General features: G+C 39.1%; 1 protein-coding gene across 1 annotated transcript in view; it reads right to left on the bottom strand.

Annotated features, from left to right (window-relative positions):
• The window catches only part of PLCH1 (phospholipase C eta 1), a 104,944-nt gene that overhangs the window by 32,457 nt on the left and 57,701 nt on the right, over nucleotides 1-14,786 (bottom strand). The window contains exons 8-10 of the mRNA XM_064590611.1: nucleotides 12,652-12,772; nucleotides 7,311-7,482; nucleotides 3,552-3,659 (exon numbers count right to left, since the gene is read on the bottom strand). Of these exons, the coding sequence (XP_064446681.1) occupies nucleotides 3,552-3,659; nucleotides 7,311-7,482; nucleotides 12,652-12,772 (401 nt within the window). The remainder of the gene's footprint in view (nucleotides 1-3,551; nucleotides 3,660-7,310; nucleotides 7,483-12,651; nucleotides 12,773-14,786) is intronic.

Genomic DNA, 14,786 nt, shown 5'->3' with positions numbered 1-14,786 from the left:
CTTCGTTAGAAGTAACACTAGGGGCGCCTGGGTGGCTCAGTCGGTTAAGCCCCCAACTCTTTGTTCTGGCTCAGGTCCTGATCTCCCAGTTGTGGGATTGAGCCCTGCATCAGACTCTGCACTCAGCACAGAGTCTGCTTCAGATTCTCTCTTCTTCTCCCTCCCGCCCACTCTCTTTCTTTCTGTCTCTCAAGTAAACAAATAAAATCTTTAAAAAAAAAAAAAAAAAAAAACTATTTAAGAAGTAACAGTAGAGGGTGCCTGGGTGGCTCAGTTGGTTAAGCAACTGCCTTCGGCTCAGGTCATGATCCTGGAGTCCCGGGATCGAGTCCTCATCAGGCTCCCTGCTTGGCGGGGAGTCTGCTTCTCCCTCTGACCCATTCCCATCTCTCATTCTCTCTCTCAAATAAATAAATAAAATCTTAAAAAAAAAAAAAAAAGTAACAGTAGACCAGAAGGAATAAGAAACCCTGTATGAGGGTCCTGCCTCCCATTCTGCTTCTAACACCAGGTAACGCAGGGGAACCTTAAGTCCTGCTTCTGACCTTTGCATTTGCTGTTCCCTCTGCCTAGAATGTTCTTCCCCAAATATCCACATGGCTAACTCTTCACTACTTTCAGGTATTTGCTCTTCTGTTATAGTCTCTGTGAGACCATTCCCGGCCATCCTATCTAAAACTTCAGTAGACTCTTCACGTAGTACATATATGCATGCCCACGCACGTATGCCCACACACACACACACACACACTTTCTACACTCCTTCTCTCTCTTCTATAAAGATTTGCTTATTTTTATTTGAGAGAGAGAGAGGGAAAGAGATTGAGAGAGAGAGAGAGAGTGCAAGTGAGGGGAGGGGCAGAGGGAGAGGGAGAGAATTCTTAAGCAGACTCCCCGCTGAGCTCGGAGCCCACCTGAGCCTCGATCCCAAGACCTGAGATCACAACCTGAGCCAAAATCAAGAATCTGTCACTTAACCAACTGAGGCACCCCTTCCCTCCCTTTTTTTTTCCTTTAGCACTTATCATTGCCTAGTACTTATGCAGATTACTTATTTGTTTTATTTCTTCTTTATCCTCCTCTTCTCCCATTAATGTGTAAACTTCATGAAGGCAAAGATTTTTGTGTTTTGTTTACTGATAGGTGCCCAACACCTACAACATGATGGCTGCATTTCCAAAAGGAGATGCTCAGTAAAAATGTGTTGAACGTGCCCGTGAATCTTGTGTAAGCCTCATGAGAATTAGTGACCTGGTGTTCACGAATGCTAAGCTAAAATTTTTATTTATTGCAATAATTCAGACATAATTTGTAAATCTAGCCACATTCTGCTAACTTAAAACTGAGGTTAAGAACTCCTCTAAGGTAATTACTGGTTTCACATAAGCTATGCACACACAGTACATCCTCTTTTGCAAAAATGTGATCAGGCAATTTGCATTCGACACTCAGATAAGGCATCTGAGCCCTGTGCTGACAATAAGACTATAAATTGACTGATTACCGAATAACACTTTGGCTTTCTAAACACAGCTTTGCCTTTTCTCAGAAGAGCTCAAAAAAAAAACAAAAAAAGAGCTTAAAAATAGGAAAAAAGGAGTCAAAAAAGTGGAGTAAAAACTTTATATATTTCCACTAGAATATTCATTCCTTTATGTATATTCTCTCCTAGAGTCTAACAAAGAAATGCCTGTAAAACTTTACAATTCAGGTGCTCTTTGCTTTTACTAAAGCCCAGATCAAAGAATCCAAATGAAAGATTGTCTCTATCTTTACAGAATCATGTTCTGAACTATCTACCTGCGTGGCTTCCTAGAAACCTACTAGGAGGCTTTGAAGATGGGAGGAAGCAGCTGGATATTTTCACAGGTGAAGTTAGTGATTTGTTTCCATAAAACTACAGTGAACTCTCCTTTATAATTACAGATACTTAACATGACAAGTTAGGAGCTCACTGATATTAGAGGAAAAATTATATAACTGGGTGGATTTAGAAACCAGAACAACTTGGGTTTTACTCAGAGCAATAAATGACTACATTGTGATAGTACCTAAATTTCCACTACTCATTTTCCCTAAAAACAGCATTCCCTAACTATATACTTTAGTCCCTGCTTTCAAATGATAGACTACTCTGAGGCTGGCAATCAAGAGATTTTGGAAATAAGATGCAAAGATAATGAAGATCAGAAACAAAAATTTCGTTTATAAAATAAAGCTTAAAAAATAGAGCTACATTATCCATAATTGCATATAAGTAATAACAAAAATAGTAAATATCTGGAAGGGGAAAAAAATAAACAATTTAATATATTAACAATTACGTTTATGTAAATCTATTTAGATTAATTTTCTGTGACCACAGCCCTATTAGTGGTATTTCATTGAGCTAATATAGACTATTAAAAGACAATAGATGAATACAGATGGTAATTATTCCTTTTCAATTCAGGCTGAATCTTTCCCACTTTCATCCTTTTTAAACTGCATTAAAGCCAAGGAAAAAGTGTCTAGTGAGAGGTCAGCTGTCATTATACTCATGCCCACTTTGTAATAATGCTGGCTCCCTTTGATAACTACAGGAAGCCATATCAGTTACTACTATATACTACAAAGAGAATGGACTGTTTTTAGTAATGTAATAAATGAATTCAGGGCAATGATGCAAATTAGAAGATTTTATACAAAATTTCTCTGTTTTTTAGAGGGAAGAATAAGTCCTGATCTCTACAGGAATACCACTTTTCCATAGAAATGAAATTGCAAACCCTGTAACAAACTAACATGAGGGGGTGCTACTCTCAGGCTGTCACGTGACCCTGACAATCATATGAGTTGTAGAGTTGGGGGAGGGGCAAGAAATCCTAGCCCCGCCAAGAAGAGATGGAGGAGGGAGTATCTCTTTAAGCTCTACATTTTTCCTCTAGGTTTGCATTTGCTTTAGATTACCTGGCCAAATGATGCTTTTCTACAAAGGCAGCGCCTTGATCTAGGACAGGGTTCTGAAGGATCATGAAGATCCTATGCAACTTTATCGAAAATGCGGCAAATTAAAGATTTAGCCAAGAGTCCCATTTCTGGAAGAGCTTGGAAATCCTCTGATCCAAGGTACATTTTCTTAGGGCAAGGATGGGCATCCCTAGAGAAGCAGACCACGTACAGCTGTGTTCTGCAAGCCAGCCTTTATAAGCAGCATGGTGTGAACTAGGCTGCTAGCAGGAGGCAGGGGAGAGAATGCTAAAGCCAGTTTATTTCATCAAAGACCATGACATTTCCAACAGCAATTTGAGTTTTGACAAAGCTGTAACAGTAAAGGATTGATCCCTAGAGGGAGGGTCAGATCGGTTCATCATGAACATTCCTTCCAACTTGTAAGACACAGAAATCCTTGACTCAATGAGCATCTGAGTGTCTATGTGCCCCAAAACAAAGCAACTTTCAATAAATATTCCTTTTGCACCACAACCACCATATTGTGAGGATTCCAACACAGCAGCAATTTTTACTGCAACACATTGAGAGTAAAAATTGTAACTAAATCTGTAACTCACATAATGGAGCCTGAACTTGCACTCATCTTCAATTTCATCTGCGCTGTCTTCGTCGGAAACTTCCCCCTCCTCTGCATCATCCCCAAGATGATAAGGCAACTTCTTGCCCTGAAAAGGAATAACACACCCAATTTAAAAATGACAATAGCGTAGATGTCTGCTGTCTGGGGCAGGTTCACTTGATTGGTAGCATCTATTTCATGTGCCTACACCCTAGCTCCGAGACGCTACAGAAGCAAACGTCCAGCATTTTTGGCCACTGTGAGGGGATTCCTTAAAATACAGGGATGGAAGAGGATGGAAGGATGTTCATATGCCTGGCAGCCAAAAATAATGATAAGTTTCTAAATATCATCCCAGGCTGCTATCCAGGCTAATGTTCTCTAAACTCAAACCCCAGTGACTTTTAGTATTCCCGCTCTCCACACCATCACTGGCCTTCTTCAGCATGCTGGATTTTCCCTCGCCCACTCCCACCCTGCACAGGATCATCAGCATAGTAAGGTTTTCAGAGAACTCTCTGTCCCTATTTTCCTGTACCTTCCCTGATTACCCAAAGCTCTTGACCCTGGGTCCTTAGAACAGCAATAGTTTCAAAGCTGATTAAATCATTTACATAATGAAAGCAAGATCTATATTAAGACTTCAAACTCTTGGGGTTTGGATATTTAAATTTTTCTTCTTTATTTTCTCCAACTTACAGAGGGTCGTTTATAGGATTAAAAGGATGAGATTTAATTTTCCTTTGTACTGATATGTATTATACTCCTTATTTGTACGTGCTATCTGCAAAGTGAAAACTACACTTTCTTTTTCACACGAACATGTTTAGAGATAAACAGATGTAGATAGATGGATATATACATACCTATAATTCTAAGTAAATGTGGCAAAACATTTTTTTACTTCCTCCCGTGTATCATTAACAACAAAACAGCTCAGAATTAAAGTATTTATGTCTCTATATTATTTTAAGTCTTTTCTAATACGGAAGGTTTCTATAAAATGAATTTATTTTTCTTTATTTGAGAGGGCACTATAGAGTCGCTATGTTAATATAGCAGCACCAGAAATAAGGTACTCAACTAAGCGGTTGACATGTTCAGGAACATATAGACAGCAAGTTAACGACCTCCTTCATTTATTCACCACCAACTACTTATTCAGAGTCTCTGTTTTGGGCACAGTGACAGACAACCAAGATGGACCTGTACACAAGACATTTAAAATGTAATGACAGCAATTCCCTCTTTTGAAATAGAACAAAGCCAATATATTTTATAAATGTAAAGCAAAACAGAGCTAACAAATATGAGAAGTAACATCCACAAGGAAGGAGTAACAATCCTTGAATGACAGAAACAGTTCTGATACCACCAAATGTAACCATGAGGTACACAGTGATGAGCTGATAGGACAGCCGTACCCAGCTTTAGCCCCCCTTCATGTACGTGTGGTGGTGGGTGAGAGAACAGAGAGAGAAATCTTCCTGCCCTGAGCATCCACAGGTGCCCTAATTTTCCATCCATTTAAAACTGCATTAAAAGACATGAGGGCCTTATTTTTCTCCAACTCTTCCACATTCCTGGTTCTCAAAAGATAATTTATCCAGGCAGATAGGAAGAAAAGCAATGCAACAGAACACTTTCTTAATGCTTCTAAACCAACAGTTACACCTAAGGGAAATTATAGAATAAATTAAGGCAGAACTTAATATGACTCAAGGAACTTAGTTGTGGTCCAGTTGATATAAATAAAGAAGGCCCAGGTGTCTTTTAGGGGTCTCTTTCTGATCTACAGACTATTGCATGCAGGAGTTACCAAGAATTAGTTTAATTGGTCCATGATACATGGAAATATTGTGAGAGACTGGAACCTTTGCTACCACTCAGCTCCAAGCTGCATGACCCAAGGAGTGTGGTAATGACTCTATGATTTGCGTCCGTAAAAAGTAAGAAGCTTGGATCAGATAGTTACAGTTTCTTTCAGCAATAAGAGTCTAGGGAAAATTACTAAGTTTGTTATTATTTTTGTTCAAAAGCAACTTTTCATTTGCTTTTCAGGAGATAGGTGTGTATATATATGGTTGGAAAGTATGTGTATTATAATTATAATAATAAACAACTTGTCAATCTCTAAAGTGGTAAGGAGCCACTAAAATGGTGCCTCTTGGACCAAAGATTGCTCCTAAAGGAATGTAGGAAAATCAGTTCCTTTTTTTTTGCTTCAAATGGAAATTCATTGGCCCATAGATCTGGGTGATCTCCTTAAAGTCTAAAGAACGTTGCTACTAGCAAATGAACCTTAAATGCCTTGAAATGCTCGCAGTCCACGCTGTTGCCACTCCTCCCAGTGAGTGCCCAAGATCATCTGGTTCTGGTGCACCCTGGTTCCCATAAGCCCTAGGACATTCTATGGCAAATGGCTCAAAGTCCAATTATGCAGAAGGGACTCAATTCCTATCAAATATCTACCTTAAGTTCCACTGTCCAAAAGGGAAGTATTTCAGCTAAATGGACTTACTCTGCATTTAACCTTCTGACTGCTGGCTCAAAACTACAGGAAACATGGAAACATTTACAAAGCTATTAAGGTGACATTTAGCTTTTTAACCCAGCAATCAGTTTTTTACCACATAAGAGTTTGCTTTAGCAAGACTTCAGGAAAATTGACCTTAATGTTATCTCCCACATTATTTGGAGCTTTTATTCAAAATGCTTTCACGCATACAAATGCCCGACAATACCTCTTTGATGGATTCAGTCTATAATTCTCAGGTAACTGACAGAAAAATAGGTTTTGACCAATTCCAAAGATGAGTACTCCACATCTTTCCCATTTGCTGCCCTCCCTTAGAGCCCCTGTTAAAGTATTCCTAGGAAATTACACTGTTTGACTTTCTTATGCCTCCTTTGTGATATTTGTTTTTTGATACACATTTCTTTTCAGTAAAATGTAACCCAATTTGAATATTAATACCCTGCTGCTCTTCCTTAGATCTTTAGTCTCAAAATAATACGACTATCCAAGATGGACTTAGTCCAAACACACAAAATTAACTGGAATTAAGTAAAATCACAAAGTCAGCCATGTGAGATCTCAAATAACTGTTTTTTCTGGCTATTCTTTTTATTAATAATATTCATTGCAGGTAGTAAATTTCCTCCCTCAGAAAATCTGTTCATAAAATGTCATTCTGTTCACCTACTGCTCCTTCGCATACACACGAGTCCTGTGGGGCATTACGTCTGTGCCTAAGCTCCGCTATGAAGCAAGCTCTTCTCACTTACATAACCGAGGCTGATCAACCGTAAAGACTGTTGTCTGTTTGTTCTTTTTTCTTTTTTTTCTTTTCTTCTTTGACAGACAGTTATTGGAGCTTGAAGTGGGAGAGAAGAATCTGAAAGAAGTACTTTCAGATATGGACACAAAGAGCCTCCTCTTCCTCTGTGCCCCCTGCACTGATACATGCACGTCTCACCAGGGTGAACTCTTACAGGCTAAAATAGCAAATGTTTGGCTTACAGTATTGATCTCCTCACTTCACAAAAACAAATCCCAGAACACGTGATCCGTGAATAACAAGCTCTTTCTGAAGGTATAACTATTAACAAAGTGTAACAAGATGCATACACAAATCAAGACAATCCTTCATGGATTGACTCTGTTGTTCTCTTGATACACCAGTTTTTAGTCCTGAAGGGAGGGAGGGCTTCGTTGGTCATTAATGCCTTTTACTGCATTCCTTGCGGTAATTACCTTCACTAGGATTTTGCCTTTCAAACTTTGAGGGCTTGGAAGCTGTTTGGTCTCTCCTGTGTCTACAGATGACAGGTCCAGTTTGTCTCCAAATATTCCTTTCAGGTACTGAGCAATCTTCCTCTGCTGCTGGACACTGCAGTGATTCTCAATGGACAGGATGACCGGGAACCTAAGAGCACAGCGACAGATTCTAAAGGCATCATGTACAGGCACCTCGCAGGGGTGTTTGAACATCATTCTATATTCATTATGTTCTTACAATCCTAGTGACAGTATTTGTGAGAGCCATGATGATTAAAATGAGAAAGATGGAAGGTGCATTCTTTTCTTTTTTAGATTTTATTTATTTATTTGAGAGAGAGAAAGAGAAAGCAAGGGGAGTGGCAGGCAGAGGGAGACACGGGCTCCCCGCTGAGCAGGGAGCCCGATGCAGGGCTCGATCCCAGGGCCCTGGGATCATGACCTGAGCCAAAGGCAGACGCTTAACCGACTGAGCCACCCAGGTGTCTCATGGAAGATGCATTTTTTAAGAAACTCTGCTGACCAAATATATTTTGCCAGGCATAATGGCTGAACAAAATACCAACCATGTGGGATGACTTCATTTAATATTTTGCATTTAAAAAATGGCACATACATTATATCTCTTTTAAAAGAAAAAAAAAAGAAACAATTTTAAGAGAGATAAGCCTAAAGAAAGAAAACTCATATAATGTAATTTTGTCTTATGTATTCAAAAATCTAAAGGAAGCAAAAATAGATAATGGGGAAAGATAATCTCTTCAGTAAATGGTGCTGAGAAAACTGCAAGCATGCAGCATGCAAAAAAATGAAACTGGACCACTTTCTTACACCATACACAAAAATAAACTCAAAATGGACTAAAGACTAAAATGTGAGCCCTCAAACCATAAAAATCCAAGAAGAGAGCACAGACAGTAATTTCTCTGACATCAACTGGATCAACATTTTCCTAGATATGTCTGAGGCAAGGGAAATAAAAGCAAAAATAAACTCTTGGGACTCCACTGAAATAAAAAGCTTTTCCACAGTGAAGGAAATCATCAACAAAACACAAGGCAACCTACTAAACGGGAGAAGAGATTTGCAAGTGTTATATCCAAAAAGGGGTTAATATCCAAAATATACAAATAACTCATACTACTCAACACCAAAAGCCGTCCAAGAAATCCAATTTAAAAATGGGCAAAGGACCTAAATAGACATTTTTCCAAAAAAGATATACAGATGGCCAACAGACACATAAAAAAATGCTCAACCTCACTATCAGGGAAATGCAAGTCAAAACCACATGAGATATCACCTCACACCTGCCAGAATGGCTAAAATCAAAAACAAAAGATAAAACAATGTTGGTGAGGATGTGAAGAAAAAGAAACCCTCATATGCTCTTGGTGGGAATGTGAACTGGTGCAGCCGCTGTGGAAAACAGTATGAAGGTTCCTCAAAAAAGTTAAAAATAGAAATACCATATGATCCAATAATTCCACTGCTGGGTATTTACCCCCAAAAAATCCCAAAAACACTAATTCAAAAAGACACAAGCCCGTATGTTTATTGCAGCATTATGTACGATAGCCAAGATATGGAAGCAACTTAAGTGTCCATTGCTTGATAGACAAATGGGTAAGGAAGATACCCATCCACATACATACATACAGTGGAATATTACAATGGAATATTACATATTACATACATGCATCCATAAAAAAGGATGAGGTTGTGCCATTTGCAACAATATGGATGGACCTAGAGGGTATTATGCTAAGTGAAATAAGACTGAGAAAGACAAATGCCATATGATTTCACTCATATGTGGAATCTAAGAAGAAAACGAATAAACAAACAAAAAGCAGGATCAGAACTATAAATACAGAGAATAAACTAATGGTTGCCAGAGGGGAGGAGGATGAGGGGCTGGGCAAACTGGGTGAAGGGGAGTGGGAGGTACGGGCTTCCAGTTATGGAATAAACAAGTCATGGGAATAAGAGGTACAGCATAGGGCACATAGTCAGTGGTATTGTAATGACATTGTATGGTGACAGTTGGGAGCTACACTTGTCGTGAGCACAGCATAATGTATAAACTCATCAAATCACTATGCTGTACACCTGAAACTAATGTAACATTGTGTGTCAACTATAGTCAAATAAAAAAAATAAACTTCAGGACAAAAACTTAAGTAAATTCAATTTAAAAAATGTCTAGAAATATCTAACAGACCACACAGTACCATTAAGTACAGATATTTAAAAATATATTATCTGCCCCCAGCTTGAAAATCACCATTGAGGATAAAATAGCATAATGGAATTTCGTGATTTATGGCATCCTATGCCAAGCATTTCAAAATCATTTGGATAGAATTTTATATACTAGTCTTTACTTTCAGAAAGGAAAAAAAGTCAAGCATTCACTCTCCCCCTGTCCTCAGCTTCCTGTGCAGAGAACGTGAAACCCAAGTAGACTGATTACCAAAGACAGCCTCTGGAGTTGGTGGCCAAGGCAGAAAGGGAACCCGGCCTGATCACTGATCTTACTCTTCTTCTGACGTTGTTTTTTCTTCAGAGTAAGAAATTATTTCAAATTTAGCTTGTTTTTTTCTACTTTTCTGTCATATATCTTCTGAAGTAATAGGCCATATATATTTTCCAGAGTATATAAACCAATATTTAAATTGGCTAATATATCTATGCAGAGAAAAAAATTTTACTTCTGGGCTTGTATGACAGCACATGCTTCACAGGAGGGCCTATGACCTCCTGAAATTACATCCTTTCCTCATTAGTAAAACCTGATGCCGAGGTAATAGAAGAGATGAACCTTTGTGGCCGGAGTGGGTTACCTTACTCCAATCTGTTTGCTCTTGTGTCCACATGGGTTTTACCCCAGAGTGTTAGAAAGAGAGAAAAACAACAACAAGCTAGCAAAAGATTGTCTATGCAATCACATCAAGGTGTTCTAACAGTGGATTTTTAAATTAGTCATCTGTTTATAAAAAGCCTATTAGGATCTAATGATACTCAACGTAAAGCTGTGCTTCTCAACAGGGGACAAGGGAGACCATGAGGCCTGGTTTCCCAAATAGATATTTGTCAACGTTTTTGGTGGTCACAATATGGGGGCGGGGGGGTGCGGGGAATGCTACGACATTTAGTGTGGAGAAGTCAGGACGCTGTAACCTTCTTACAATGCACAAGACAGTTCCCCACAACAAAGAATTATCTGGTCCAAAATGTCAATAGTTCCAAGGCTGAGAAACCCGGGTATAAAGAAGGCCTAAGAAAGAAAAGAAAAAGACTGAACTTTTAAAATGTGCTAAACAAGCGTATCAACTTTTCATTTGAAGTGCTTTTCTCCTAAGTATTCCCAAACTCGAAGTAAAGCACTGTCAAGTCATCAGAGGATGCTCCAAGGTGGCAGGGCTTTTCAACACCCAACTTCACACTTTGGAAAACAATGGTAAAATCACTTCATCGACTTTGCTAAAACTAGTAGCAATCAGGGTAGAAAAGACCCGTCCGATTTCAGTACTTGGGATTCTTGTATGTAGCAGACACCATAAACCAAACCTGCCATGCAGCACGCGTCTCTCATTCCAACCGCATTTTAGCCTCATGGTTAATAAATAAGAAGGCCAAATATTAAGAATTTTAAAGGCTACTAACTTTTATAAAATTAATTTTATGCAATTGTAATTTTGTTTCTTTTAATTCAAAAGAAGTCATTTCTTAGCTGTCTGGTATATTGCGGGCACCTGCTAGGCAATAAGGAATGAATAAGACATAGCCCCCTATTTCCAAGGAGCTTATGGTCTTAAAGACTCAAAAGAAGGCAGAAAGCCAATAGTTATGACAGAGTGCTATATAGATATAACAGAAATATGCTCAGGGTGCAAAGAACAGAGAAAGGAGCATTTAAATCAGCTGGTGTATCAGTAAGTTTGCCAGAGGGAGAATGTCTAAGCAGTCTTGAAGGATGAATAAAGCTTAGCCAGGTGGAATAATGGGAAGAATGCGCCAGGCAGAAAGAACAGCACATCGAGGTAAGGAGTTGTGAAAGAACTGGGGTCACTAGGGAATCAAAGAGACAATAAAGGCAGAATCCTCCATCTCTGTGGAGCAATGGTGGAAGAAGACCCTGGAAGAGAAAGAAGAAGCCAAGCCCTGAAAGGCATGGAAGACATGACTGTGTGTCCCAGGGAGCTTTTGAAGGACTTTAAGACATACAACATCATACTTACGTTTTCAGAAAGGAAAATATTGCACTAGTGTGGAGGATGACCCAAAGAGAAATGAACATGGAGAGAAGGCAATGGAGTCAAAAGATGATTTAGGAAGTAGAATTGACAAGAACTGACTGAATCTAGGATGGCTCAGTTTTTGGCTAAAGACACTGGTAGAACAGTGCTACCCCTTACTAAACGGAAATAGAGCCAGAGGAGGTTTGGCGGAATGAGATGCTGAGTTCAATTTGGGATGTGAGCTCTGTGATGGCAGGAGTCTTCTCTTTTGTTCAGTGCTGTGGTGCCCTGCACCTACTGCAGTATGCCTCGCTTAGAGTAGGCACCATTAAATACCTGAAGAAATAATGACACTTGTTGATTTTGAGGTACCTACGGGATACTCAGATGGATTTTTACTAAGAATTTTTCTACATAGCTCTGAAACTGCGGGGAAAGTTCTGGACATATAATTAAATAACCCAAAAGTAGAACAATGGCAATAACTTAAGAAATAGTGATTATTAGAGGAATGAGGAAATGGAATAGAAGACCATAGGCCAAAAAAGGAGTGAGAAGCAATGACAGCATAGAGGGGAATGTTATAATAGAAGCCCCAAGAAAGCAAGTATTGAGGAGAAAAGAGTGATCATTATCCAATGCCAAGGAAGAATAAAGCGACCCAAGGATACTGGACACTTCAGTATATATAGGACATCCACAAGTCTGAAAACCTAGCTGTTACTATTTTACTGTATTGTAAAATAATATCAATAACCTATTTATCGTGTATAGTAACCTCTGTTTCCAAAGTTTATGAACACTCTGTAGAAATGAGGTCAGTCTTTGCAAGAACGTGCTTCCAGGAGGCAATGTCTTGAGAGAGAATGGGCGAAGAAATAAATGGAGCATGAGAAATTACCAACATGGAGCCCATATTACTTGCTCACAGCGTTTTGTTGGGAAGGAAGGAGAGAACTAGGGCCGCAGAAAGGGAGATGAGGACTCCAAGGAAGGGCGTGTAGTGTTGTGGTTGTGGTACATCAGCCAGTGCTCTGTGTGCTCGCTTAGCAGCCAAGCGTTGCTGTACTTACTCATTCTTCACAAAGGCATGCTTGTCAATGGTCTCCACAACATCTCTGAAGAGAATCTTTGAAGTCAGAGTATAACCGTGGTGGACCACTGGCTCTCCATCTGGGCCATCCCAACAGTCAACTGCCAAAAATAGAACTTCACATCAACAACATAAAGCTTCTGGTGTCCGCTAATATTTCTGGAACCATCAGACAAATATTATTTTACATTTACTATTTAAGATTATACATGTTATGATCATGACAAAGATATCAGACAGAGAGATGGGTGTTCTGGCATATTTATCAGAATAAGGAATTAAAGATAATAAACGATCTGTTTGAGTGCTTATAGTTAACAAAGACGTCATATTCACAAGCAGCCTAGCATTTACCAAGAACGCTCATTAGAAATCGATCTAAATCCAATCAAGTATGCCCAAGGATAGTGATACTTCTTAACAGGCTGTTTTTCTGATGTTACTTCTTCATTTTCAGTTTACTAATAAAGCCTTTTAGTAAATTGCAGTGACCCTCTCAAATCAATAACAGAGTTTTTCATTACTGTACACTTAAACTCATTATGTTTCTATTAGATTTTCATTTTATAAATTCTACAGTAGCTATAAAATAACACTGACTTCCTAAGTTCAAATCCTCAGGTCCTGCCAAGATTTATGTGAATATGGGCAAATGATTAAATCCTTTAAAGCCTTGCTTTCTCCCACTGATAAAAGGAAATAATGGTCGAATTTGCATCATAAGTTTGAGTGATGACTATGCAAAGCTGCTTATAATACTGCACAGTACATAGCAATTGTGATTGTTATTGATAATATTGATACTGCTATACGTATAGACAGCCTCACTGGTTCCCCGCTGCAGAAGGACAACCACCACCATCCACCCCGACTTAGAGTTTGCCTTTCTTGCTTTACACTTGACCACCAGACTGGTTTCTCAAAACAATGCTTTCACCATGTTGTTCCTTTGCTCAAAAGTCTCCTCAACACATAACACAGCATCCAACACATATACAGCATGCACTCAGTAGATACATGCTGAATTTATTAATACCCTACAGCAGCCCCTGCCTGCTTAACCCCAAGGTCTCTATCTCTTGGGCTAGAGATTGGCTAGCAGTTCACTCAGCCTGTATCCACTTTCGCCCTAGCACGCAGCTGGACTACACTGCCCAGCCTTCCCTTGCCATAGGATGTAGCCATTGAAATGCAGGCAGAAATTATGTGCAGCACTTCCAGGTCTGATCTGTGAAAACTTTCCCTACACATTCATCCATGCTCTCTCTTCTTTTGCTATCGCTGCAGAAGACACGTGCTGGAGATGGCATGAGCCTAGACCCTAAATCATTGCTTGAAAGATTCACCTACTAGGGACACCTATTTTGGACTTTATAATAAGCAAGAAATAAATTTCAGTTGCTTTAAGGCACAGAGATTTTAGGTTTTTAACTCTTAAAGTAACTATTGTTGCCATAATACCCTAGCTCCCGTCTGACAAGTCAACCTTATTTTCTCCTACACCTTACACTCACAGACGTGTTCTTCCATTAGGCAAGTTTCCTCACATACAATCCTACTTCCATGACTCTACTTCTTTCATTTAAGGTCAACCAAAAGGCCCTCTTTCACTTTCCTTATCTAAATCCCAATCAAGGCTATGCTAGGATCCCACATAGAATCTTGCCGGCTCTCATGATACTGCCCTTCCATATAGCATAGTCGGGCAACTCTGCTTGCCAGAGCTGAGAAAGGTCACAACTCTAGATCTTACTGCTATGACTTTTCCCAATTTTTAAATATTGGCAATTAATCCATTTTTTAAAATCACAATATGAGCCAAACATTCTGCAGGCTGGATTTGGCTAATGGAATGCCAGTTAAAACTCTCACTTTTAATTAGGGCCAGACAGTTCATGACCACACCTGTTCTTTATTTTAGTAGTACCTTCCTCATACGTGTGCTTTGTATATTATATCAGGAAATGGTATGTCCATTTTTTTTTCTAAAACTTTCAAGCTGTTCACCATAACCCTAATAGAATTTGATGGTTAATTTTATGTGTCAACCATGCTAGGCTAAAATGCCCAGTTATTTGATCAAACACCAGTCTAGATGCCTTAAAGGTATTTTTT

Source organism: Mirounga angustirostris, unplaced genomic scaffold (genome assembly GCF_029215605.1).
Source record: "Mirounga angustirostris isolate CCGP_5_RB_7025 unplaced genomic scaffold, mMirAng1.0.hap1 SCAF_1, whole genome shotgun sequence".
NCBI lineage: Eukaryota > Metazoa > Chordata > Mammalia > Carnivora > Phocidae > Mirounga > Mirounga angustirostris.
Note: the sequence above shows the minus strand (reverse complement) of the source record. Positions and strands in the feature narration are given on the sequence as shown.